General features: G+C 44.8%; 1 protein-coding gene across 5 annotated transcripts; it reads right to left on the bottom strand.

Annotated features, from left to right (window-relative positions):
- Nucleotides 1-195: 195 nt before the first annotated feature.
- On the bottom strand, nt 196-24,947 carry LOC116787419 (pseudouridine-5'-phosphate glycosidase-like). 5 transcript variants are annotated; one of them, XM_032688995.1, is made up of 19 exons: nt 24,659-24,947; nt 22,793-22,896; nt 22,151-22,265; nt 20,752-20,926; nt 20,032-20,143; nt 18,923-19,029; nt 17,970-18,096; nt 17,309-17,429; nt 16,939-17,024; nt 15,769-15,893; nt 14,441-14,500; nt 10,561-10,627; nt 9,286-9,380; nt 7,554-7,682; nt 5,986-6,100; nt 5,054-5,191; nt 4,211-4,389; nt 3,702-3,790; nt 196-654 (listed from the first exon to the last, which is right to left on the bottom strand). In XM_032688995.1, exons 2-19 carry the CDS (start codon nt 22,884-22,886, stop codon nt 459-461), a joined length of 2,130 nt encoding a protein of 709 aa, XP_032544886.1. In that variant the 5' UTR covers nt 22,887-22,896; nt 24,659-24,947; the 3' UTR covers nt 196-458. The 5 variants fall into 5 exon arrangements, with proteins under 5 accessions (XP_032544886.1, XP_032544882.1, XP_032544884.1 ...); XM_032688991.1 differs by having other exon boundaries at nt 545-654; nt 4,222-4,389; nt 24,659-24,820; XM_032688993.1 differs by having other exon boundaries at nt 545-654; nt 4,222-4,389; nt 22,812-22,896; nt 24,659-24,710.
- Between the last annotated feature and the right edge of the window lie 2,912 nt (nt 24,948-27,859).

Below are 27,859 nucleotides of genomic sequence, written 5' to 3'. Positions count from 1 at the left end.
ACTGGAGGTCAGGGAAGAAGGAGGTCTGAAAGACCAGAAACCAATTTTCATTTACATGGAATTTCCCTGGTTCAGGGCCTCCTTCCCTAAGCATTTACTCAGGCCCAAAGCAGATGAGTGTTCCCATTAGATGGAGGGATGAGGGGTGGGTGAGATATACTGTCAACAGGCAGAAGAACCAAGCCATGGTTACTGTAACCCACCAAATAAAATTTTTTTAAAGATTAAAAAGAAGGACAGTTAACAACAGCAGACAAACATAAATGTGAACAGTGCAATATCAGTTTTCACCGAATGCGCTCCACAAACACTTCACCTCCCAAAAAGTACCGTGCACCTAAAGTCTAAATCCTCTGGTCAGCACCCAGCCTTTGAACTCAACGCTTAAAACAGTCCCGTTCCTGGAAATAGGAATGCTGGGACTTCAGGGAGGTGATAGATGAGAAAGCCGTGGCGTTCTAGTCCATCTTCCATACCTTCACCTCTGGCCAGCTCCTGCTCTTGACTTGCTCCTGGCTGACACTGGAAGTGCTGATTTCTGGGGAAATGGGCTCATAGGAACGGAGAGACAAGCTTGCAGCAAGCAGACCCATCTGGACACAGGTGTCCGTGTCATGTTTAGCAAGCATCCCTGCAAGGATTCCTGCCATTAAGCTGTGGAGAGAAAGAAAGATGGTTTTGAACAAGAGGGGAACAGTTTTGAACTCGGGAACGTGGCCATTCATTTGTAAGCGCTTTCATTTGGATCCAAACCAACACTCACAGAAGCTGAAATTGTCAACTTCTCATCTCAAAAGTTGAGGCACTTTCTCTTGCATCACATTTTCTATTCTCCTCAGTTTTCCAGGTGAGGCAGGAGAAAAGAAGGAGTCTAAGAAGGGAAGAATATACTTTTCCCTTGCTCTCTAATTATTTTGTCACTTCTCTGCTCTTTGTTGGTGTCTCATTATGTCCCCTCCTCTCCCTATAGGGTTGGATAGGGTGAGAGGTAAAGTTTCCATACCTATGTGAGAGGGACAACAGGCACAGCTGGAAAAAGAAATCCAAAGCTGAAATGAGATTGGAAATTCAGATTTTTGAAAACATTGTTGTGGTTTCCATTTGAGATTTCCCAGTAAAAACTGTGTGAGTGCTTGCAACAACAGTTGTCATCCTCGGTCCCCACAAGGCACTGAGGCAGACACCAGGAGAAGGGAATGACTTTGGCATCTGCCTGACTTGCAGGGGAAGGCTCGGTTGAGGCATGGATATGTGCAGGGTGGTGTTTGTGATAGACTGGGAACAACTACTCTTTATTCACAGTTAACTACTCTAATGATGTTCTGAAGCTCGGAAAGGATAAAGGAGAGTGAAGAGAAGGGAGAAGACAATGCCGTTTGAGAGGAAGAAGCAAGGAAAGGAAAATACGATGGCAAGGAGGATTAATAAGCACATCTATGGGGAAGGGAAAAAGAGCCCTTTTTTTGCACTCGGGCTAATTACCTTAACATCTTTTTATCCATAACAAAGGCACAGAAGATTATGACTTCCATAAAGTGTTCAATCTCTCAACAGCTCCAGAGGCTGAGAGTAAATATTTGGGGGAGCATCCCCTAGCAATGTCGTGTGCGGGCGAGGCGGTGTTAGTTGTCACGGCAGCCCCATGCAAGGAGCAACAGCTGCTGCTGCCACCTGCACACACACTCAGCTCCTTGGGCAGCATCTCTGGACTTGTGGGAGAGCCACAGGGTCAAAGCAAGGCAAGAAGTGCCCTGGATCGCTGTTTCTGGGTGTGCACTCTCCCCTGACCAGTGCTTCGAAAGTGTGAGGGTTCACGGGGGCCAAGCTGTGGAAGTGTTATTGTTTAAATTAGATATTAGGAAGAAATTCTTTACAATGAGAAAGGTGAAACAAGTACAGGTTGCCCGGATAGGTGGTGGATGCCCCATCCCTGGAGATGTTCAAGGCCAGGTTGGACAGGGCTCTGAGCAACCTGACCTAGTTGAAGATGTGCCTGCTCATTGCAGGGGGGTTAAAATTAGATGACCTCTAAGGGTCCCTTCCAACCCCAACCATTCTGTGATTCTATGATAGTCCTTTAAAAGCGCCAACAGGCTGGGCTTGAGCAATGTTACCAGTTCATGTGCTGTGGAGATGGCGTGTATGTCACTGCAGTGTCCTGGTATTTCCAGCCTGTTTTGGCACTCTTACTCTGTAGAATAGGAATTTCTGCAGCTCAGGGGAGCAGCTGAGGTTATTAGGAAAGCAAACCCTGGACAAACAAGAGGACTATGAAAATTCCCCCACAGGGATTTGGGGACTCTGGGGAGAGGGATTTCCAGACGAATGTTACCTCAGGAATGGGAGCAGAGTTGGGCCCCTAGCTCTCAGATAGCTTTGGAAGGAAAAGTAAACTTCCAGGTTCTCCAGTATAACTCAATAGAGGTGGTTGGCAGTGGCATGCTTTATCTCACCTTTGGTCTTCCCTTAATTTAACTTTTTAAAAAGGGAAAGGAATCCTTAAGGAACCTGTTTAGTTTACATTAGCCTCTAGAAAAAATTGTTGTGCAGTAAGGGGTACTGGTGTTCTGAGCAAATGGTGCAGAAAGGAGGCTCCCTGGAGGGGCTGGCAGACACTAGAGACATCTGTTGGGGTCATGAGCAAAACTCAGCTTTCCTTAGGACAGGCTGACTCCATGAGGTTCCTCCAGCCCCTTTTCCTGCTGTTACACCTATTGCTCCAAACAACCCCAGAGAAGACCAGCTTGCAGCTGCAGTCAGTTCACCTCAGAGGTGATCTGGGACACAAGGAACATGTCCTGGTGCTAAGCGGGTTAACTAGCTTGGCAGGAAGTTATGATTGATTGATCCTAAGTCAAATATGAGGACTCTGTATGTTTAAAACAAACAAAGAAAGAAAACCCACAAAAAACCCTTTTCATTCTGGCCACTGATAATAGAAAAAAAGAAGTGTTGCGATGGTGAGTTATTGGTAGGTAAGCATAGAAAAAGAAAAGGAAATATCTGTCACATACAGACTTTTGGTCTAGCCCAAGGCAATGAAAGGACAGAATCAATTATTTCACCATAAGAAGGAAGGAAAAAAAAAACAACCCTGCTGCTACATATGTTTGTCAAGTTAAAAAGGAAGCATAATAAAATATTACTCTGACAGACTGAGAATTGATCAGCAGGGCTAGCTAAAATAGCTGTCATTTCCCACTCCTATGTACAGCATAGTGTGAACAGCCAGGTGAATTATACAGCAGACTCTTTTGAAGCAAGAGCTTCAAAATTGCCAGAGGCAAATGCAGAACCTGATGAAATGCTTTTATAGGGCCATTTTTGCTACTGAGTGGCAGTTCCACTTCCACTGGAGAAGTGTGGAAGTAAAGCTGTTAGTTAGTTAGACAGCTTTGATGTAAGGTGGTTTACGCTTTTAGCAGCTCAGCCCAGACTAATTCAGAACTCTTAGATTGCCAGGAAAGGCTTGGATCTTAAAGAAAAGCAAAACTAATGATGGCAAGCCTTCCAAGATGCTTCAGGGGACATTTTTATCGAGCTTTGCAAGGAATCACAGTAACCAGCCCTGTTCTCATGTCTTTAGTGTCTCTTCCTCTAGTAGCAGAATGTCGTTCTTGCCTTTGCAGTAAAATTTCAAAGAAATCCAATTATGGCCCTTCCACACTTAGTTGGAGAGTACAAAGCAGTGAGCAATATACCTGTCACCAGCTCCTGAGACATTGACTATCTCCTCTCTGCTGATGGGGATGGTGGGGTAGTGGGCGGCACAGAGGCTGGCAGCAGCAGTCTGTGGGAGTAGAGAAGGGAAATTAGTGGGAATTGCCAAAGCTGATAAGGCCTGATTGTGGGTGATGCCAGACCTGCATGGTTGACAAAAAAGAAAAGAGGGAAAAAAAAAGCAATAATCTTTTTCACACTTGGAAGAGAGTAATTTTAATGAAGCTTCCTGAAAATAAAGCTCGCAGTCATGAATATCATGGAAGCACATTTAAAAACTAACTGACTATAAACACGCTGCTAGGAGCCAGCAGTATATGGACAGACAACTTGATTTTCTTTCAGATGCTGTGTATCCCACCTCCCAAACACATACATTTTTCCAGCACTGATGCCATGTTTCCTAGGGCTGCTGCCGTGCCACCAGAAATAGTAAACAGTGCAATATGGTCCAAGAAAAGAAGCAACTGAGAGCTCAGAGTTAGTTTGCTGTGCCCTTACCTGTTTGTGAGCCTCCTGGACAAAGCAAGATGCTCCCTCCCAGGCTCTTGCCACACAGGAGGATGCCGTGAGTGCCAAGGGTCACCACCACACACTGCAGGTGGGCCAGCAAAGGGCAGGCCAAGGCCACCGCAGTCTGGACAACGTCCTCCAACATGGATGGCAGCTCTTCAGAGAGTGGGGAAGGAAACCGTATTATAACTGTAAAGGTCCTCAACTGACCTTTCTGTGGGCTGGCAGCCTATTTACGAGCACCTCTATAGTAGGTATGAGCACTTCTGAGATGTGGTTGATAATTTTTTTTTTCTTCAAATCTATGGGAAACAAGGAATTCCTCAGTGTTAGGCTTCCATACTATATTTCTATGCTGGGGAACCCAACCCCCAAAGGGATCAAACATGTCTGTAGAGATCAAAAACACTGTCTTGAAGCACAGGCTTCCTTGTCTTAATGCTGGTTGGATTTCCACCTGCCTTTGGTGGGTGTTTCATTTCTGCACAGGATGGTACTGTTGGGACAGATGCTTCAGAGCACTGTGCTTCAGAGACACATTTACAAATCAGAAATTGCCTCCTGCTTAGCTGATGAAGTGAGGCAAATGGGATCTCTGGTTTCGGAAAAGGAGCCATCCCAGGCCTGCTGTGCTCTCTGATAGATCAACAGTCCATGCAATCCATGCAGATATGGCTGTAAGGTGCAAGACACCAAAAGTACTTAAGAATTTCCACTGTTATAACCCAATTCGCTTAAAATAGGCACTGGAGCAGAAAATGCTCTTCTCCAGGATGTAGGTTGTCTAAAAGTGTTGCTGATCCTTCTGAGTATTAAATACCTGCTGGCACAGGGTTCCCAAGGGTCCGATTTATTGCTCTCAGCTCTTGCAGGTTGGGGGAAATGTATGCGAGTGCTTTCCAGCTGTCTGAGAGGAACGGCTTAGAGGCCTTGTTCTCATCTGTTGGCTCATAGCACACTTCAAAACAACAATGCAATTGGGTTAGTTAATTAATTAATTAGTGCTCATCTCTACGTCAGAGCAGGATGCAGTGCAGAAGGCTTAGCGTGTTCTGCACAACTGAGTTACACAAGTAATCTATTAGAAACTTAAATACTATTTCCCCCATGCTCGTGACAAGGTCTCCCAAGGGCTACTTTTCAGTGCTCAGCAATGAGACAGCTGCTTCTGGAGTGATACCATCAGACTTCAGTTTTGTTACTTGTCTTAGCTGCTTTTGGGGCCTCTGCCAGATTTTAAGATCATTGTGTCCTCTTTTAGGATTTGCTTTTAAAAATGAAGGTGTAACTCCAAAGGTTTTGGAAGCCTTGTGAAAGGTCCCCAGCAAGCCAGTGGAGGGGGGTATTTATTTTTTGGGAAGTGAGAAAGAAATTCTCTCAAAAGGTGCCTTAGGACTTATTCTGAGAAGCAAACTATATTGCTGCTCAAACTGGCAGAAGTGCTCAAATTGGCACTTGCCTTGAGATTAAAGACAATGAGAGCAGCTTCCCTTGGCTTTCTGGCAGTGCCCAAGGGCTATACCAACTGCACTTTAGGAAATGTGATTTAGCTGCAGAAAGAGGAAAACTCAAGAGAAATCAGAAATGTTTTGTCCATTGGAAAACAAAGTAACAGAGTACAGAAAGAGGCATGTCAGACAGTAACTAGGTATCTCCAGCAAGCAGCAGAGGCTGGGGCTCAGGATGCACAGAATGCCTTGGCACACAGCCTGTAAGGAGCTACAGGGCCAGGGCTGGGCAAGTTTTCCTTACCTGCTAGCTGATGCTCTTTAGCTAGTTGGCAGACGTACTGAATAGTGGAAAGAGGCACATTTCCATCAATGCAAACTAGCGGGGCCTGACACAGGTTCTCCTTGAACTGGGACACCTAGTGAAAATCCAGGACACGGAGGAGAGACAGCTTGAGTCATTGCAGAGGGACAAAATGATTGCTAGTTAGACTTGATGCAGGATTGTCACTTGTATTGCAGCCCTTAGGTGCAGGTATGAACCTACAAGAGCAATTCACCAAGGGAAATGGATTTTTCTATTTGCCTCATCTCTTCCCCTTCTCCTCCCCCTGCTCCCTGCCATCAAGTGCTGGACTCAACTGGCAGGGCCCCTCTGGCAGAGTAAGATAGTTGCTGGTATTCACTAGACCACTACAGGGAAAGAGAATGCTGCTGTTTAATGCCACTGCAGGATTCCCTGTGCCATGCCTGGCTTCACTACACCTTTTCTCACTCTGCATGTCATTTAGATGTCCTCTGTGCACAGTGCCTCCTAAGACAGGTTGTTCATCAGCATTTTACTCCTTGGCCCTACTGAATCCCATAGGGATGGAGGACAATGGAGCAGTAGAGTGGGGAGCTGCTGTTCTCTCCTTTGGCTCTCTGGGGCTACACGAGCACTGTCTGGATGCCAGGCCAGCACTCCAGGCACTTGTGCAGCATCCCTCCTGTGTCTCTGCCAGTCCTTCCCAGCGGGAAGAAGTGCTGCCAGAATGCACTTTGCAGAAGAAGACTGGTTCAGAATTTCCACTGGCCAAAGCTGTTTCATAGAGCTCAGGAGAATTAATCTGTCATCTAACAATTTTCTGTGCCAAGGCTTGGGGGAGGCAGGGTGGGGATGTAAGTGGGAATGATGACCATATTTTTGCCTAGGAGGGCTCCACCTCAGGGAGATGCCACTGGTAAGTAAATTGCACTTAACTTTCATGTTGCTGTCAGTCCTGAAGCACAGGCTTTTGTTCTGTCAGTAAAAGAATGAGTAGGGAAGGAGGGTGCAGTGAGGGGCTTTCACTGAATCAGTCCTTAATCACTGCTTCCATTAGCCCTGCTGTTTTTGAATGTTGGATGTGCTGAGCAACAGTTTCTGTTGATACAATTCAGCATGTAGAAACAACAGGAATGGTGGGAGGGGATAGAAGAGGAAAACTTGCTTTAACCAGTGTTCTGTCCATTTTTTAATTTTATTTTCTCTATAAGGAGAAATATAATTTCTGCAGATTGGATTTATTTTCTGGCTTTAAGGCACCAAAAATTACAGACTAGCTTGGACAAGTTAATGAAGAGGATTCTGGCCTACGTGTCATGGATCATGGTAGTGGTGATACTTATGGACCAGAAACGATAGAAACTCCACTTGAGTCAGCAGCAACAAGAGGCTCTGGTAGCTTCTCATGCTGCTATCTCAGTGGCCCGTGTCTGGGGTTAAACTCTAGCATCTCCCATGTCCCTCTGCACACCCGCTCTCCCCGGTACGGGCTTTACCGGTGGCCTTTGTCACAGGTCCACACTCGTTCTCGTAAGAAAAGCTTACAAATCAGGTGGTGTGCGTACGTATTGCTCTGTGATCTGCTGGTGGATGTCCATATCTCCCAAGCCAATGCTGAGCTCCCCAGCACTGGTGATCACAGCACAGTAAGTGGCTGTGCTCTTCCCCTCCAGCTGAAGGACAGCGCTCATGTCCTGAAACAGGGAGGACAGTTACACATGCAGCATGTTTCTCTTCCCTGACCACACTGGGCTCAATCTTTCTCTATGCCCACCTGATCTCTAGCCCAACGTGCTGTTCTCCCTTCCAGTGCCCTTCTCTCCTTGGGATAAGCAGCGTTTCAGCAGTATCTCAGTCTAGACAGTGCTGGCACATAGCTACTTTTTAATATTTTCAATGCAACACAGGTTAAAGCAGTCCTTAGTAAATGAGAGTAACAGGTCTCTGCCATGCAGTTCCATAGGCTGTGTCTCTGTCCTAACAGAAGAGTGGTCTGCAGCCCTGTCTGCTCCAGTCATCCACTCCTGTAGCTTGTGTGACACTCTGACGGCCTGCTGACGTGCTGGCATGTGTTGGTGGCACACTGCAGCTAGCAGTTACATTGGCCACCTCAGGAACTGCCCAGCCAGATTCTAAAAGCAGCCTTGGAGCCATTTTGCAGCAGTGGGGCAGACGTAGCTGTGACGTGTCCTTCCCCTGCGGGTCTTGTGAATGATCTGCTTAGAGAATTCAGGGCATGTCTTGGAAGGAGCACGTGGACAGAGAAATGCATCCACCCCAGAAGTTGACAGGGAAGGTGGACGTTTCAGGGAAAGGGTCCTCTCCAAAACTGGTAGGAATGTGTTTTGCTACAAGTAAGGATTGCTTGGTGGCTGGCCAGTAAGTCCATCCTTCCTTGGGAGACTGCTCACTTTGGTGGCACAAACTGTGCTGTGTAGAGGAGGGATTAGAGACCAGCCGCTATGAAGCCTTTATAAACCAAAATGGAGCTCTCATTGCTCAACTTGTTAATTTGCTAAGGTAGCCAGAACTAAGGCCTTATGGGCTCTGTTTGAGTACCAGGGTCATGAGAGCACTCATAAGCCTCAATAATCCTGACCAGCCTCACCTGGGGGCTGTATCCACCTTACCTTGCCTTCAGTCCTGCCTCTTCTCTATGGAGTTGCCTTATGCCCTAGGTTAGGGCTGCCCTCCTGGCTTTTTTTGCTCCCTGCTGGGGTGGTGATATTCTGCCTTGATGTCCCAGGGAGCTCCTGCTGCTCCTGGCTCCCTGACCTGGATGGACAAGCTGCTGCTGAAGTCAAGTATTCCCCTGGGGCACAGGTAAGGGGGGTATCTGCAGCTCTGTAGAGGACCCTGCTCCTCTGAGCTTGGGGGGTGTCCAGCCTGCAATCCTAGTTCCAGGTTTTCCTCTGTCTTGGGCTTTACCCAAGCCAGGCTGATTTTGGCATTGCTTTGTGTATCCTCAGGGTCAAGGTTTACATATTTGTTGCTGTGCTTAGCCCTTACTAGAATTTTTCATGGTTCCTCCTGATTCACCTCTTTATCTTCTGCAAGCACTTGCTGGAGCTGAACTTAGACCCCATGGTTCAGACTCTAAATGTTACATACATCTAACCTGTGTTTATGGGGTTGGCTCCTTGTTTTCCAGTTGTCTGTAACTAAAGAAACATTGAATTATTCCTACTCTAAGCCTGATGAAAGGGGCTCTGATGCCTGCCAGGGTTGAGAAGACCTTTCCCTCTACGTATTGTCATCACTTCCATGTTTTTGAGGTGCCACTGCTGTGCAACATACCATGTGGTGGCAGTAATGCAGGACAGACTGTAAATGCTCATCCTTCCCCACGGCTGATAAAAGGAGAGGAGTTTGTCCAAGACGGCTTAAACAGTCTAAAAAGCAAATGGAAACAAAAGCTATTAAACAAAGCCACCAGATTAGTGTGAACACAGTGACAGCCTGTATGGGATGGGTGTCTGTAGGAAAGCCCTCTCCTGGAAAATTTAATGCTCATCAGTCCTTGCCTAGAAAGATAATCAAGACAAAATTCAGCTGCAGCTGTTGCAAATGACTGGTTGGAGCTGAGTGAGGTGATTCTGCAGAAGCTGCACCAGCACTCTGAAATTTGGATTATTTGGAACATCTGCGAGGTGGAGGAAAAGAGGAGGGGGAAGAAAATCCTGCACTTTTTTGGCGTCAATTCCTTTATTATCACAGGCATATAGGTTTTCCCATAATGTTTCTGTGCATGGTGTTTTTTGCTGCTGGCCTTCCCACACTGCTGTTCCCACAATGATATCTCACTAGAACCACTGAATCTAAGTGGATTCACGGGAAACCCTTCATCCTCTCCCTTCAAGTTACTACAAATTATACCTCAGTGGGTGGCATGGATATTTTGGGGTGGTTTTTTTTCCACTCAAGCTTCTTCATTAGTGATCTGAAGTGACAGTAGATTTAGGTTAGGAAGATTTGGGAAACATCTAAAAGCAGGAATAATCCTAAAAGAAGGAATAATCCTAACATCTTTCTGTAATCTGCCCCTGTTAATTTCAATACACAAAGACTGGTCTACTGCTTCTTATGGTGGAGCACCAGGTACAGTGGGATCTTTTGCTATTGCCAAGGACTGTAGCCCTTTCTCTTCTACAGTAACTCCTGTACCCCAGTCCCCCTTGTCCATAGTACGTGGTTGATCGCCTTTGAACAAGCTTATTCCTTTCAAATTCTTGCTCAAAACATACTTCTATTGTGACTACAACCTGGCACTAATTAAATCTGAGGGCCAGGCTGCTCAGTAGTCGTTGGAGAATGCTGATACTTATTAACTTTGATTGGGGTCAGGGTGCTATATGCTAGTTAGCTTCATATTTGTGGACCTTCCTTTCTGATCTCAACTTCCTCCCCTCTTATTTCTTGGAATAGCCCCTGCCTTTTCCAAGCAGTCTGCCCACTGGTATATTGCCTAATGTGTCCCAAATCTTGACAACATTAAACATCTGCTGTTGAAGGAATACCAAAGGACGAATCACAGCTGGCATGCACCCGCAGGCAAACCCAAGCACAAGGCACCTGCCAAGTTTCTTCCAAACACCACAAAGGTTCTTCTCACTCTTCCAGCATTTGTTTGCCCACCACCCTGGAAGAAAAAGCTGTTAGTTGGTAAAACTGGGAGGGCTGTTTGGCATAGATGCTATGTCTCCATCAACATGTGAAGTTGATGTTGCTGAAATATAGGTCAGCAATCAGAGGGAGCAGAGGGCATCCAGCTAACAGATCGAGGGCAATACAAACTTCTGTGGCCATCTATAGACTTCAATCTCAATGGCAAGGGGCTGCTTTCTGGAAGGGGAGATCCACTTCATCTCCCATGAATTGCTATTTTGGTCTTATTTGCTAAGACCTCCTAGAACGCTAATGAGTGTTTCTGTTGCTATGAGCAGCACTCTGAATTGACCTGCTCGGAACAGCCTGGGACTCCAGAGCTGCTGACCCAGACCTGACGGGCTCTGCAGCTGCTTTCCAGGCCACTTAGCTCCCACCTTAAACAGTTTGGGGGTTTTATTTATTTTCCTCTTTGAACCTAAAATGATATTTGTTACCTTGCCTGTACTGCCTCTGTACTTTATTCCTGGAAGGATCTGAAATTCTGAAGATTTTTTCACTCACCCTTTGCTTCCCAAACAATCTCTCTCATAAAAAATACCCTTCTTTTTTACTGTATGGCTATCAACTTCTCTTTCCTCTTGGGCTCTGCCTTCCACTCCTCTGTCCATTCTGCCTCTCTGTCACAAATAGACAAGTGTCAGACACAGGCAATCGCTCACCCATCTCCTAATTCCTCTGCCAGAAGAATTACATCAGTAAGTGCTCAGATCAATCTGGGCTTCATCTGACTATCAAATGGTTTTAGAGCTCTTGTTTCATAAAATCCTGACAACATATTTCCATTTCTGGAGCAGCTTGCCACTGGCAGTCATAGTGATCTTCATAGGGTATAACTGAAGCTCCCCAAGGGCTCATCTTCCCCTGCGTGAAGCGGTACATCTGTCCTTTGCACACAACTCTTTCTCCTGCATCCAGCCCTACAACAGTAAGAGGCCGCTCTCCCACCTAAGTATGCTCTTTATTACTCTTCTCTGATCTCCAGGCTCTTTTTTGTAGCTCTGACTCTCCCCAGTTCTGTGCTTTGTAAGACTTGGTGCTAATTCTTGACACCTTTACTTTTCCGTCTGGCAGTTCTCCAAGCCCTGAACTGTTCACATCACCTGAGCAGAACTGCCTCTATATAAACAACTTATGGCCTCTGTCCATCTTTCCATTACTTGTCATTTCTCATTAACACAAATGCCCCTTGGTTACATTTCCTCATGCTCCCTGGGAATTGCCACTGGCACTGCTGGGAATGAGGATATTTTCATCTACAGCTGTGTCCTGTTGAGTGCTGCAGATTTCAAAAATGTTGAGCTCGGCTATTTTAACTCTGAAGCTCACTATCTGTAATATAGTCAGCCAAGGAAAAAAAACCCCAACACTCCAAAGTAAAAAGCAAGGGTGCTTGTTTAGGCAAGTCGAATAACATGGCTTTGAACACTGGCCACTGTTTCAGTCTTAAAAGAGGGTGCTCACTGCCATCAGTAATGAACACAAACTGTGTTTTATGTAGTTCCACTATCTGTTTTCTAAAACTGATGCTTGCAGGAATGGTGAAAATACTCATGAAGTCCTTTAGTTGCCTGGCATGCCGATCCTCTCTTTTAGTTCCCTGTGCTTCCAGAGGCAGAGTTGCTGGGGTTTTATGCCAAGCCTTGCCCTAAGAGCAGATATACCAGCCTCCCGCTCAGGGATCCACCTGTGGGTGAGCTCTGCTGTTGTACAACCCTACAGGGCCTAAAAAAAAAAATGAAGATGCTAGATCTCTCTTTAAAGTAGCAGGTGGGTGCAGTGAGAGAGAAACCAGTAGCCAGTTTTTGAAGAAAAAAAAAAGAATGACTCTCATCACACTTTGCCACCTCAGTCATAACTCCGAGTGGTACTCGGGTATTTCCTCTACATTGTGGTCAGGTGGAGCTGGTTGAGATGAAAGAACTTAGATGAAAATGGACTTGTTGAAGTGATATGAAATAAGGCTGGGCTAATGCTTTCTGGCAGTGTTTCAGAGAACTGAGTGAGCTTCTGAAACCCTCTTCAATGTCTTAAGAGATTTGAATTCTTAATGTAAAAGTGAGACTCTGCTCAACTTCTGGGTGTCCTGGGGGAGTTATAACCATAATGCTTCTTCCAGCACCTTTCTTTGAGCAAAACTATGCAACGTTCTCAGCAGGTCAGATAGTTACATATGAAACACTTAGCTTCTGGGTAGCCTTGAAAGCCATGTGGGAATTACAACCAGGACAGAATACAGCTGCTTTCCTGCTGAGATGCCATGAGGTGCGAGTGGTACCCAGTGCTCTACAACAAATCTAACGGGCATAAAGGTGGGACTTGCTGGGTGCTGAACCCCTTGGAAAAAATCTCTTTAAAAAGTCAAAACAAAGCAATGCTGTTGAGAGAGCCTTTTCCTCTCTGCCTAAGCACAGTAGCTGTCAGCAGGAACATTTTGGCTGTCAGTTCCCAAATCCTGCTGCAGCTTGGCATTTGGATAGCTGTCATGATGGACCATCAGCTCTAGGGCTTGCTACTATACAGAAGGGTGGCTAACACCTCACTTTTCCAAGCAACACTAAAAATCTCCTTTTTCCCCTGTCAACGGTTCCCAGTGGGGTCTATAGTGGTCCTTGGCCCTCTCACCATGCTATAGGTGGTCCAGGGATTTTCACTCATGTCTGACATGCCAAGAAATGCCTATCCACCCTTGGACATAGCTCTGCTCCTTGTCCTGACAGCTGAGCGTGGGCTATGTATGGTATTGGTTAGATCACAGGTGAAACACTCAAACTCTTGGGTTTGCAAGCCTTCATAACCAATGCCACAGCATATTTCACCCTTGACCATTGTAACACTGTTTGGCCTTTGTATCATGCAACAGCCAATTTCCTTAAGGACAGCTTTCCCATCACATCTTTCCCTATCTGACTGAGGCTGCCCCATCTCATGGTGAAAGCTTCCTGCCTTGGCAATCAGCATAGGGTAATTTGAGACACTAGAGAATTTTTGAGCAAGTTTCACCACCTCAATCTGCAGTACTTCATACAGCTAAACAAAAATTTTACAGGCCATGCAAACAGCCACCATTTGCATAGAGGAGTCCCAGGTCTGTTCCACTTGAGCTTCCTGGTTGTTTCTTGTTCAAACCAAATTGAGAGGAAAAGGGTCTGATAACATTTCGAATGTTCTATTTTTTAAAGCCTTTTTTATTTATTTTTTTGTGTGTGTATGACTCAAATCCTTCACAAGTACTCTACACTGAGACTCTTGCTCTTATCCATGCTGTTTTCCACAGCTAAGGCAGTCCCAGACAGTCAGAGCTGGCTCTTAGCTAGGGATTTCCTCACTGTGGGGTCTTGAATTAGGGGCTGACACAGCATAGTGAGGGTCTTTACCTATTGCTCTTTGTACACGTGAGTTGAGAGTGCCCTGGGCACCTCTTCTGCTAGAAGAGCTCTTTGGGCTTGAGGCATCAGCATCAGAAACAGCCTCAAGGCACCTTAACAAAGGCTGTAGAGGCCAGAGTCCTATGTGGAGATTGTATGAATTGCTTTGTCCCTGTCTTGAGTGGCAGGGATGGTGACTTTCAGCATGGAGACAGAGTAGGTCACTATATTTCACTCCATTGCCCACCTAGACAACATACCAAATATGTAGCACTAGACCTGCTTGTGTGTGTGTATGCATACAGACATGTGGATATCATACATGGATAATGCCTTCCCCCCAATCCCCTTTTAAAGGTACTCCTTTAAAAGTAGCTGGAAATGCAATAGTGGTAGGAAAACTGCTATAGGTACAGTACCAGGATGTCAGGGTTCTGCGCCTTGGCTATAAAGTCAACGTTGATACCTCCAATCACCACCTTTAAGAGGGAAGAAAGAGGTAAAAAGTGGTTGGAAGGACTGGAGGAAAAAGTTTCCAAGTCATGTTTGCTTTTCCTAGTCACTTTTCCCACCCCTCTTGAAAGCTGTCTCATTTACAGTGTAAAGGCCAGTGCTTATTTTGGATGGCTAGACACAGGTTGGTACAATCCCAATTAGAAAGAATCAAAATCTCTTCTGTATGTTGGTTTCTGAATTATGCCTGCTGATAGCCTTCCCCAGCGTGGCAGGTGGGATGTGACTCTGTGCACACAGGGGTGCTGGTGGTTTCTCTGTGAGGTGACAGAATAATGCAAGAAGTCACATGGGTCAGGTCATGCCAGTGCCTTTGAAACCATCTCTCTTGGAACAATTTCTGACATACCAAACCTCAGAAACATTCAAGCACTATTGTGGAAAAAAGCAAAGAAAATGGGAAAAAGTGGGCAGAAAAATGCAGTCATTTCTTGCAAGCTCCCAGGAGGAATTGCCATACCCGGTGACACTTTACAGATTGCTTTTTTATTGTCCTTCAAAGCCAGAATAAGCAGTACAGCTCCACAAACAGGAAGTTTCCAGATTCTTTGGGGACATACAGCTGTTTTTTCTCATTCCATCAAATGCTGGGTTATTGCCTCTGGAGTCAGTGCCCTCTTTTATGTTGACAAATCCTATTGCAAATGGGTTTTAGAAAATCTTTCAGCTCTCTAAAGACCACCTAAAATAGATTTCCTGTAAACTATATGGCACACACAAAGTCCAAGAGAGTGAATAGAGTATTAGGGTTATAGTGAATCTTGTTTGGATGTGCTGTAACTCTTGTGATTTTTGTCAATCATGAGCAGGAGGCCAACAAAAAGAGATACTTATAAACATTTACGGCTCTGCAGCTCAAAATATCTTTCTCCACCCTCTTCCAGGTCTGCTCCTGTAGTCATGAGTTCCCTGGCACTAAGAGCAATACAGTCAAAGCTGTACATAAGGGCACAGTAAAAGGTGAAAATGTGATTAAAGTTTTAATGGCTTTGATGGTCTAAGACTTAATGGGATTAGGCCACTGTCAGTGTTTACTCCCAGCAAATGCGGATAGAGGGGGGAGGAGAAGATGTTTATCTGTGAAGAATAAAAAGTACTAAAGGGAGAATGTCTGACAGTGAGAAATAGAAAGTTTGGTCTCTGGCTGAGTCACTTTTTACTTTTGGGAATAGACATAAATTTATCTTGTGCTGTCAGCACAGAGGCATCATGTGGAGGCCAGCAGAGGACTCACTGGTTGAGGTGCAGTCATGTCCCCTCGGCGAGGCAGGTTCCCCTTCCTTCTGGCTTTCTGTAGTTTGCTCAGGGCTACTGCAATGCAGCTGCCCACTTTGGCATTGTTCTGGATCAGTGCGAGGTCTGTTTGGCATTTCTTTGAGGAAAAGAAAAAATACCAGCAAGATTGACCTGTTAAAAGCTTATGTAGGAACTCAGAGAGGGAGAAAGCAGGAAATATGTGCTGTGAGGCTTGGTAGAACTGATTCCCCATACCATAATCCTTTTGGGGCATGTATAATGGGTTACAGTACTGCATAAACACTCGGATATTTTCATTTTTTTTCACCTTCCTCCCCCAGTATCCACAGAAAGAAAACCTGTCTTCTCCATTTGACAGATAGGGAATAGAAGCAAAGGCTTCACAGAGAAAAGAGAAGGTGAAGTGCTTAAATTAGAGTTGAGAGTCTAAAAACATTAGAGGATCTTGGCCAGCTTTCCAGAAAGAGATACCTACTGAGATTTTGCCAAATCACTATAAGCAATTTTTTTAGTATTTGCACTGGGGGCAGAGTATCAGAGGCTTCGAAAGCCCCACTTTTTGTCTGCATACAGCTCTAATTTCAAAAAATGCCTTTACTAATCTGCTCTGATTGGTCAAGTCTCCTAGAGGGCTGGCAGCAGAGCCTGGATGAGAATCTGGCCCTCTTAGATTCTATGCTGGCATCTCAGTAGATATGCATTTTTCTTACCTGTGTGAGAGGATTCCTGCTCACACAGGGGTGTTTTTCTTCCTAGTTTCTCTTACTCCACACTCACGTGAAGTGCTGGATGAGGCAGTGTGATGTACAGCCCAGAGTGCAACCTCACCATGGGCAACAGTGGCCTGACACTCCATCACAGAGCAGGCAAGCTCGAGGGTCACATATGAGGGATCTCCTTAGGCTCTGGACCACCTGCTGTCTGTTTTGCCCTCCATTTTTTAATGCAAAAGGGGATGAAGACAGTAAGGATGCTCCTGAAAAGTCAGGGTGCAGCTGCTAAACTCTCATCTATTTGCAGATACTGACATGTTTGCCCCTTGCTAGACTGTCAATGAAGTGGCAGTGTTTTCCACCAAGCACCATCAGAAGAGATATGAAAGACACTGGAGTACTTCCCTTTATCTCCCCATTCAGTAAAAGGATACTGGAGTCCAGTGATTTCCCATCAGTTAACTCTATGAGCTTCTGTAACAAAAAAGGGGTCACTTCTTTGCCTGTGATCCCTTTGGACCTGCAAATATAAAGAAAATGCCTACAGATGAGAAGGACTGAGCTGCATGAGCATCAGAGGAGAAGCACTGTTGCTAGCAGATACTTTATCTTCGTAACCACATACCATAAAAAGGTCCTGTAAACAAGCTTTGGGTTAGATAAAGCTACAGTTGAAAGTATGTTGTGAGCTCACCCATGCCCAAGGTTAAGCTGTGCTACAGCTCTTGTAGCACTGTCCCTGAATTCCTTTACTGCCTCAGGACCACTGGGTGAGCAAAGGATGAGGCTGAGGTTGCTTCTCACCTGGCTTCACTGAGAGCTTGCTGGATGGCCTCTTCGATGACCTGGCCTGAGGCAGCTCGCTCCTGGGGACAGGGCACTGCTATCAGCACCCCGTTGCTCAGGCCCAGCCCCAGAGCACTGTCTGGGAGAGGATGGGCAGATTGTTAGTGGTTCTCCTTGGATAAGTCAAGTGCTGAAGGAGAAGGATAGAGCAGAGTGGGTGCAGGGTGAAGAAACCCACAGAGCTGAAGCTCTGGTTCTTAGCCGACCCAAGATCAGGGTCTTCTCCAGCCACCAACCAATTCACATCTCCCTGTCTGTACAGCAAATGAGGCAAGGATTTCTGTCTTTTTTAAACTGATTCCATTTCTGAAGGTCCAGAAACTGTTTTTGCCAACACATTAATATGTGCATTCCCTCCACTTCACCAGTGTGAAGAGAACATAAATGAATGAGCATGCCAAAGTGGCTGCAGCTGGCTTACAGTTTTACTTGCTGTAAAGACTGCACTTCCTTGCTACTTCATTTTCAAAGCACTGTTGAAGCACGAATGGAGGAGGTGGGATGGTGTATTTTTCAGGGTATATTTTTCTCCAGAGTTAAAGAAAGTGCCTCATCCAAAGTGATCCTTGTGTCCCTCTTTTCCAAGACCTCACATGGGCCTTTCCTGTCTAAAACACACCAATGAGTTTAGCTGCCTCCTCTTCATCCCGGACGTGATATGGTGCCTGGAAGCCACTCTGGCGGGAGAAGAAGGCTGGGAACTCTCTTGATTCTCCAAAGGCAGCCACGCAGACACCCTGAGTCTCCTGCAGCAGTGGGGGCGAGATGAGCAGGTAATCAGCAGAGGGAAAGGGAACCCAAGTAAAGAATGGGACTTTTTCCTTCTACCCAGAAAGAAACTGCCTTTCTTTAGCACAGGGCTTGGTTATTTTTATACACCCTCTTCTATTCCATTCTCCCAACAACATATTTCAAAGCAAAGAGCCAGACATGGTAACTGGCTAGACCAAATCAGGCTTACTGAGAGAGGAGGCATGCACGTCATTTGCTTGTGCTTGGAGCTGATCAAAAGCCATGCAGCTGTCATTAGCACAACACTGAGTCCAAGGTAACACCCTGTAATCTGAAGATATGTCATAAGCTGACAGGAATATAAATGAGTTCCGTTTGCAATTGAGAAGTATTGATGTTGGCTGTCACCTGAAGTGCTGGCTCTGCTGGTTTCCAACATACCAAACTTTTAAAGGTGACTCTATTGAAAATCATCTGGATTCCCATTTTAATTCCAATTTTATTTAGTGTTCGATGGATCTTTACTCATCCATCAGTTTCTGGGAGAATTCTCCCAGAAAATCAAGTTTAAGGCCAGAGAAAGAGGGCATGGTTAGCACTGCCTTGACCTCAGTTGGAACAGCTGCTGGAACAGCCCCTTGGACATGGATAGATTTATGTTAGGGAGTAGCCACGTGCTTGTACAGCTCCAAGACTACAGAACTGTAAATATGGCTTCATGTACTCTCAGTAATAGTTTCTAAAAGTCTTAGGCTTAATAACTACCCTCACGCCACTGGGCATTCCGTATACAAAGAACAACATTATCTGTTTTCAGGCCCCGCTGCCCATGCTACCTACCAGATATTCCAGTGTCCTGCCAATATCAAGGATAGACTTGGCTCCTGCAGATACAACAGCAACTGGAGTTCGTCCTAGCTCTGTCAAGTCAGCACTCACATCCATAGCTGTCAGGGGACAAGCAGTCATCCTGTTGGTGATTGTGTTGTACTCCAAGCTGATGTGATCTGCCCTCTTAAAAAGCTGTGTCTGCCTAGGATGCCACTGTCTGATTTTCTAACTGCTTAGGTCCACAAACATATTACAGGTTTAGATTGTGCCTTTACATGTTGAAATTGAAAGAGATATCCACAAAAAGAAGTTACATGGCTGAGGGCAGAGGTGCAGCCTTGCACTGTTTCTCTTGGTTCCGTGATCACGTTGATAAACAGTATGCAAAACTTTGGTAGAAAAGAAAGGAAAAGGTGTTATACAGCAAGGATGAAGTTCAAGGAGATGGAATATCACTGAAGGAGATTTTGAGTTTAGAACTGACATTGCTGGCAAAAAAAAAAAAGAAAGCACCACAGGAGCACTGATGACCTCAGGAAACTCCCTGGTCTGGAATTCACATCACATCTGAAAGGGATGGCATACGGCAGGGCACTGCATTTGTGCTATGCTAGAAATACCTATGGCTGAGAAGAGAGAATTTACTTAATTCACAGACTACACTGCCAAGACTGGCACATTTTTTAAGAGAGGACTACACACCTCTAATACAGACCAGAGCCTAAACATCTTTTGTGGTGAGACTCTCTTTCTCCTCATCTGGGAGAAGTTGACAGCAACACTGTGTTCAGTAGCCAGTATCAGATTATCCAACCATTACAAAGAGGGAGAGGTGCAGTCAGCTCCTGTTGCACCAGCAAACAATATCCATATAACCACGTGTATGCAAAAGATAGAGAAACCCCCACCCTCTTAACAATTGGCCTATGCTCAAGAGAAACATTTTGAGGCTTCTAGAAAGGAGATACTGGGGAGAAAATAAGCATAGTTTGGTCAAGAAGAATGATAACTTTACTGTTCTGAACAGACAGTTACTGTAGGACAGACTGGGGAAAAGGAATAAGATGGAATTAAATAATAGCAACATAGAGAAAAATAGAATGTATTGATGTTCCTACTGTTCTCTCCTTCCCGATGGACACCTCCTATGCCACCTGTCACAAACACGGGAATTCCTGCTTTGTGTGCAGCAATCATTGTTCCAGACACAGTAGTGCCACCAGACAGGCCCTGTCAGGGAACAACCAGTCACAGTCAGTGCCCCGGGGTGACATGGAGAATACAGCATGTGGGCAGCAGTGGTTGTGGTCTGACACGCAGCAATGTCACAACAGCCTGCTGTCACCAACTGACCAGTGAAATTCCGATACAAATATTCTTTTGGGCAAAAAGGAAGAGGAATCATCCACCATCCCTGCTACATAAGCTGTTCTTGCCCTGATAGCAAAGGCCTTTGTTCCCCAGGGTGTTCCAACCAGAAGTCATCATGGGCAGCTAGTGTCACCTTTAGCTGTCACTTTGAGCTCGCAATGGCCTACGTGTCACACAGTTTGCATGCAGTGTGATAACGCCTTATCTTGTCAATAAGAATATTCTTAGCCAAGTGCTCGTGGCTTGCCAGCCCATCCAGAATGACTTTTCAGGAGCCCTATTTCATGGCTGCTAGTCCCTTACTCTGTGATATTTTTCCTGTAGTTAGGACCACATTTGAGCTTACCAGTAAGATACTACTTTACATTATATTTTCAAGAGGTTTAAAAGCAACCTGGCTTGAACCTGGAGAGCACTATACTAATGCTATGTAGAAAAGACCACAACAGAAAGTCTGTGTACCGTACCTGGCTGAGGACAAAAGGAAAATCTCTCCGAGACACTTTAACTGCATTTTTACTGCTTGCCAAGAACTCGAGTTCCTTGTCTGTGAGTCCCACATGGATTTGGCCCCTTAAAATACCTACAGTGGCTGGCACTGCTCCGTTTACTCTTACAGTTTCTTCCACCTCTCTGGCCATGCTAAAAAGAGAAAAGACAACAATCACAAATTAGGGAGGCAAACAATCAGGCAAGAAACTGCCATGTTTGATGGCCATCACTCTCAGTTTTACAGTTCTTGTGACTTGGGCTAAGTCCTGTTCCTCTTCCGTATCTTTCTAGTGGCAGAAGTCTTTGCACTTGAGCTTGCAGAAGTGTAAAGCTCCCATTTTCAGGTCAGCAATGTCCAAGCTTTGTGCTTCAGTTTTAAGAAAAATCATTTGGTTTACAAGCAAACCTGGTTGTACAATAGACTACTGAAAACAGGGATCTTTTCAAAATAGGACCTCTCTGTATTTTTTACTTGTTATTTCTCTGAGATCATAGACCTCCACAGAAACCCCAGCTAATTTAAGCCCTGGTCAAATGACCAGAATATATTTTTTCACAATTCAAGCAGTTAGATATAGAGTAACAATAGTGCCAAAAAGCTGCTGCCTAAGGGTACTCTAGAGCTGCAGACTAGCATACACTATCCTTTTTAAGAGCAGCTTCTTCCTTTCTGAATTACTTGGACATATGCTAGGCAAACTTTAACTACTGAAACTACCTCTTCTCCAAAACTGAGTTTTCAGAGCTTCATTCTAAGACAGACTGTCAGGCAGAATAGTGGCCAGGTAAAAAGCAAGGTGGAAAATCAATACCAAAACATTCCTGTTCTTTCTGAAAGCAAGGATGGAGGGGAGAGTGCAATGTAGCTCAAGAAAACATAAGTCTACTGAACATCAATAAATAAAAGGTAGAGGTAGGGGGTTTTCCATACATGGTACAGAAGGCAGGGAGAGGGACCCGCAACTCTCACAGTAGCTGCTCTGAGTAGGCTAAGGAACAGATTTCCCTATTGTGTTTCAATCCTTTTTGCATTACAAAAGATACAGAAAAAGAAACTGCAGAGTGTTTTCAATGTCTGTACAAAGTCTGCAACTGAAAAGGCCGGTAGCTCTCTTTTAGAGCAAATGATGACATATCTGCTGCCATATTTTAAAGGAAGACAGAAATTTAATAACTAGGCTGCCCATATGTGTCCTTAAAAGTCCAAATACAAGTGTTTTAACACTTGAGCTCATATTCTGCATGCCTAAAAACCTGACATTTACATTTGGTCTTGCAATGGCTTTGGTTGGACCAAGAATACTGATACCGATCCACCAGGTATGTGCTTCATTCTTATAACTTTGTTGAACAAGGAACATCAAAATCCAGCACCTCAGATTCAGAGGATAGGCCATGCCATGAGTAATGATGGCGCTTTCCAAGGCTACAACTGGTCTCCCCTCCATCAGGGCTTCCTGGACGGAGGGATGAATCCTGACATAAGCACCTGGGCATAAACATAGAAAAGTGAGTTATTTGTATGTGTATTCGTAGTAACTAGTGAGCTGTTCTATAACAGGCAAATTGTTGTCATCACAGCAAATTTATCCCCCTCTTCAGCTGCTCTTTGGGGTGAATTTACAAATAACTTCAAGAAGACTGAAGCTGTGTTTTATGTAAGTGAAATATTTGCAAAATATCTCTGCTGTTAATACGAATTATAATCCTCATCACTATCAGTGAATGGTCCTCTGCCACCATTTTTGCAGTTACATTGTTATTTGTTCCAGGAACATTGCTTGAACATTATTGTGAATGAACTGAGTCCTGCAACCATGCCCAAAGACAGGGATATGTTTTATAAGTGGAAACACCAAGGATACCATAGTAACTCAATATATTTTAAGACTATCGTACACCAATGCAATTGTTGCTCTTTGCTGTGGTCCCAGAAGACTGCCTGCAAGGTCTCTGCTGCATTCAGATGAGGAAAATGCTTTCCACCCAGGAACTGTTTCAGAATACACTACTCACCATGCAGAAATCTTCTCACCTGGGTGGTCCCACGTGCCATGGTGGACACATGTCTTCCCAGGCTGGAGGTTACTTTCCTAATCATCTTGTGCATATGGATGGTCCTGAGATAATGGAAGTCAGGTAAAAATGAAAGATATAATTTAGCAATGATGTGACCTTGTGAAGCTAAAAATATCAGCTCTTGCCTTGATCTTGGAAAGGTAAACAACCCTCGTCCAGGAGATTGCCTGGAGTTTCCTGGTGTTTCAAGCATGAGCCAGGGTGTCAAAGCAAAATGTTATGCTGAAGAAATGGAGTTACAAGGGGTCACCTGGCCCATTATCAAGGCTGGGCTGAAAGCGTGGTAGAGCAGAGAAAAGGATGAGAAGTAAAAAACTAGGGAGAATTTTGAAGAAGGTAACTTTTTAAATTCCAAAGCAACTTGCCCATGACAGATTTCAGGCTCAGCCACTGCCACCTCCAACATGAAAGGTCACAAGGAGAAATCTACAAGGCAGTGTAGTGCTATAGAAATATGAATCTGTTTTTTGTTGGTGTCTAGAAGAAAATAAGCATTTCAGAAAGGAGCTGAGAACTGGCAAATTGGACTGGAACTGCAAAGAGGAAAAAGCAGCTTTCCCCAGAGCAGGGAGTGCTTTATGTAGGCTCACATTACATCATCCTTCTTAGCGCAATGCCTTGGAAGCAGAGTGGCAATTCAGCCCCAGCAACAAACTCCAGAACTCCTCTGGTCTCTTAGCAACTCCTTTTCACTTTAATTAAATTCATTCCCAAACAGAGAAAGAGGGGGAGAGAGCTGTAAATGTAAAGAGAGTGGTCTGGTCCGGGCCTCGGGGCAGTTTCACTCAATGCCTGGCTGCTTCACATACTTTCCCTGGGCATTTAACCATATCCCTTCAGTCTCTCTGTTCCTCACCCCTTCACTAGGAGGAAAGGATTCCCTTCCTTGGTCCTTCGTACCTATTGTTAATTTAGATGGCAAATTAAGTAAAATACAGTACTGTGTTCATGATACACTTAGCGGAACATGGCTCTGATCTCAGTACAGTGCGTGGCTTTACAGTTATATAGAAAATTCTTATACCCAGGAAGAATATATTTGCCCAAATATAAAGACTTCAGCTATACAGGACAGCTTGGGCTGTGTTACATAAGAAAAGTGGCACCAGATCAACTAGACACAATACATACCTGACTGAAACGCTAAGATTTTCCACTTTCCAAACTGTTAATAGGGACTAAAAATTCTCTTAATGAAGTTTATGGAATCATGGAATGACAAAAAAAAAAAAAGTGACAAAAGCTCTTACTTCATGCATACAACTGTGCAGTGCTAAGCTCAGTAGCCTGGGCAGTTCCTGGGCTTATGCCAATGTTCTGGTATTGCTGTGTGTGCGCCTACACAGCCCTCGCTCTCTGGGGTAAAGTCAGCTTTGGAATAAATTCATTAAGGCAACAAGGTTATGCCAAGGATTGGTTGAGCTGCTCGAGCTGTGCTCTGAATTTTAACAACCTCCGAAACTCTGAAGCACAACAGCCAGGAGTGCCCAAGCTGTGCTGGCTGGTGGATAAAAACCAGCTGGTCACCACCTGAAACCCAGTACGGCTGAGCTGATATCCACTGGAAACTCAGCCAACACTCAGCCTGAGCTGGCTCAAAGGTTTTTGAAGCTTGGCAAGTTCTGCAGTGAGACCTGTATGGCCTTTTGCCTCTCAACCAAACTGCAGATTCGTAGTGCAAGTTTCAGGCAGCTCTAGCACAGACCAGCTCTCTTCCCTCTTCCAAACCGACCCTAATCGTGTCCCCTGTGATCGATCGGGTGTATCCGCCCTCACGGAGCAATGGCCTGGCCTGTCTCTTACCTCTGGGTGTCCGTCTCATGCAGGGAGGCTGGGTGGGTACTGGAGCGGTGCCTGGGCAGCGCGGGAGGAGGTAGAGGAAGGGGGGCGGGCAGCACATGGGGATGCGCAGGCCAGGACTTCTGGCCAAGAGAGTCTATTTATTATTAACCACAGGCACAGCTGAGCTCCACAACTGCTCCCTGCCTGGGGTGCAGGGGGCCATTTCATGGCTTCTGTGATTATTTTCATTCACACAGAGCCAGATTTTCCCCTAGTTTTTTTAAAAGCCTTTTCTCATTTTTCAGATTCCTTTGCTATTAGATTTTTTTAAATCAGTGAATTCATTGCTCACTAAAGCAATGCCTTTGCAGACTGAGCCACTTTGTAGCTGTGCCTAAAAAGCTGGGGAATCACATCCATGCCTCCCCCACAACCTTGCCAAACGCAGTTGTTAAAGCTCTTCCTTCTCAGGGTAAGAGCTCTGCCCAGCTCTTGGCCTCCCCAGAGAGGAAAGTTGTAGGTCTAAAGATAGTTGTGGCCACATTTTGTACAATGCAGACACTTGGTGACACCAAGAATACAAGCTGGGTTCACAGCAAAAAACTCTTGTAGCCTCCTCCTGTAAAGACAATCCATTCTAGCAGTTCTAGGGCAGCTTTGAACAAGGACTTTGAAACTGATAAATCTTTGTCCCCTCATAAAAAAGCCATGATACTTGGATATGTAATGCACTGGTATTGTGCATGTTTCAGTTTTATATTCTGCAGAAAATATCAGAGTTGAGAGTTAAACGGCCATGAAGGAATTGATTTACGAGATAAAAGACAGACATGATTCCATGCAGCGTCCATGAATAACATAAAACTAGCTGAAGTAATTGCTAATGTATTGCTGAAGTAATCATTGTCAAGGAACTGATTTTACTGCAATCCATTAATCAGGAAATTGTAAAACACAAGTTGTTAAAGCAGTACTTGCACTTTACACTTGTCCGTTTCAAAAAGAGATTTCCTGAAACTTTTGTTTAACACAGCAGTAACAAATGGTGTCTTATTTTCTATGTCCTTCCAATCTCTTCAACTAAACACTTTCAAGGAAACTTCAAACAAAACTTGCTGAGTTACAAAGACAATCCGCCTCTGACTTCTGTTACCCAGTCTGGAAGGAATTTAATTGCAGGAATGATAGATTGCATCCTCAGATGCCATAAATGGATGCTGAAGATTTTGTGAACGGTATCTTTTTCCTGGGGGGATGGGTAGTCAGATGTATTGTAAAGAAAATGTGTAGGTAAAATAACATTTTTGGAAAAAATGCACAAATTATAATGACATCATTTAATTTTCCATTAAATCTGCAGTATTCTAGGAATCTATCTGGGCCATCCCATTGTTAACGTGCTATCAGGTAAGATGATTTAGTAATCAAGCCAGTCACTCAGTTTCCAACTCTCAGCATCATCTCAAGATGATCTTATGCAATGGGCACCCCAGTTCAGCCTGTCAGATAAGTCAGGGGTAAGAATGTGTTGCTTGATTTGCCATTTTTCTCCTAAAAACCAGTGGAAAATCAGCCTGTTGGGTTTATAGCTCAGCCTTCCCAGATGAACCCGTATGTCTCTGAGGCAAAATGGAGCTGCTCACTCAGCTCTCTGAGGGCACTCCTGCGATCTTGTGCATATCCTAGGTTCTGGAATTGTGCCCAGCAAGCTTCTGCAGTGTGATACATGGCTGATGATGGTTTGGGAGCAGTTGGAACTACAATGTGTAGATGAGAAAGGAGAGAAAGCCCTGCAGAACAGCTGGTTTGTAAGTAACAACAGGTTTGTAAGGAACTGTGGGGCAACCTGTAACTCGCTTCCCAGTCCTGTCTGCCTGCAGTGACCCACAGCTCACTGCTGGTACTTCCCCCTCTGGGCCTCAGAAGTAGAAGTTAATATTAAACAGGTTGCTGGGTAAAATGGGAGTGGCTGGGAACAAAGAAATTGCCATGGCAAATTCCTGCTGCCTGCTGGGAGCTGGGCCCTCGGGCCACCCTTACATTTTCATTCCTGAGTGATTCCCACACCAGTTACCATCTCTCCTGAAACCTTTTGTCTCTCAGGGCCCTCACTATCCAAGGCATTAGGGAAATGGGAAGCTCCACATTACTTTTGTCAGGTCTGCCATGGGACAGTATTTTCCTTTCCCTGTGTACCTGCTTTCTGAGAGTCTGTTAAGAGTTGTTAGGCTGGAATTTGCTTACCGGTGTTTCTCTGTTGTAGAAGGTTGCTTCTAGGCCACCAGAATCTAGAAGAGGTACTAGAGACATGCAGAATCACAGAGAACACATTTAACCATTTATTTATTTTACTTTCGGGAGAATTACAGTGCTTGGAACTGCCTGTCTTGCCAGGGCAACAATCTAACCAATATGAAGGTCTGACAAAGTTGCTCTTCAGTGATTTAACCTCTGACATCCTTCCACTTTCATCAGCGGATTTTCCCAATCATTCTAATGGATCCAAAATAACTTTCCAGTTTATCTTAATGGCTTGAAAGTATTTGATTTTTTTCCCCCCAGTATGAAGTATTTTTTCCTCCTGCTGTTTCTGACAGAATTCAAGACTGAACACACACCTGGTGCAGTTTTTGAACTTTTGTTTCAGTGCTGAACATTGTATGAAAAATGCTCTGTGATGGAATCGAGTGCAGAAAATAAGTTTCTTCTTTTTGATATGAACTTTTTTAAAAGGTCTTCCCAATTCTCATGGGTTAGTTTTCCACTGAACATCCAGGCTTTCTCATAATACAGATTTGTGAAATTGAATTTACAAACTCTCTGGCATTGATAATCTCAGGAGGAGTCTGCTGCTCCCAACTATCAATGCTGCATAGAGAACCTGGATCAAGCTCTTTGTCTGGGTGCTCCTTGTCTTGGGTAAAGGTTGGTCTTATACAATCATGTTCATTCCAAAAACTAGACATCCCTGTGGCCAGACCTGAATCCTATGTAGCTCAGCTTCTAATGAGCCTTTTTTTTTTTTTTTAAATGCATACCTGTACCCTGGTTTGAAGTCTCTTAACATTAATATGTATATTTCACCTCCTTTTAATTCAGAGTTGTGTTTGCCCAGGTCTGGACTCTGCATATACCAGAAAATGCCAGCATTCACATTGCCTCATTCCTTAGGTCCTTTGAGGGCACTCAAGTCACTGTTTCAAGGCAACCTGAGAACAGATT

This window comes from Chiroxiphia lanceolata, chromosome 5, assembly GCF_009829145.1.
Source record: "Chiroxiphia lanceolata isolate bChiLan1 chromosome 5, bChiLan1.pri, whole genome shotgun sequence".
Classification (NCBI taxonomy): Eukaryota; Metazoa; Chordata; class Aves; order Passeriformes; family Pipridae; genus Chiroxiphia; species Chiroxiphia lanceolata.
This window is presented reverse-complemented; position numbering and strand designations above follow the sequence as displayed.

Bases quoted from the DNA above. Each gene is read 5' to 3' on its own strand.
- LOC116787419 (XM_032688995.1), bottom strand. From the start codon at position 22,886: ATGCACAAGATGATTAGGAAAGTAACCTCCAGCCTGGGAAGACATGTG. The intron at 17,025-17,308 runs GTGAGAAGCAAC...TTATATTTGCAG, and splicing joins CAAGCTCTCAGTGAAGCCAG to GTCCAAAGGGATCACAGGCA. The intron at 4,390-5,053 runs GTATTTAATACT...CACTCTCTGAAG, and splicing joins TGGGAACCCTGTGCCAGCAG to AGCTGCCATCCATGTTGGAG.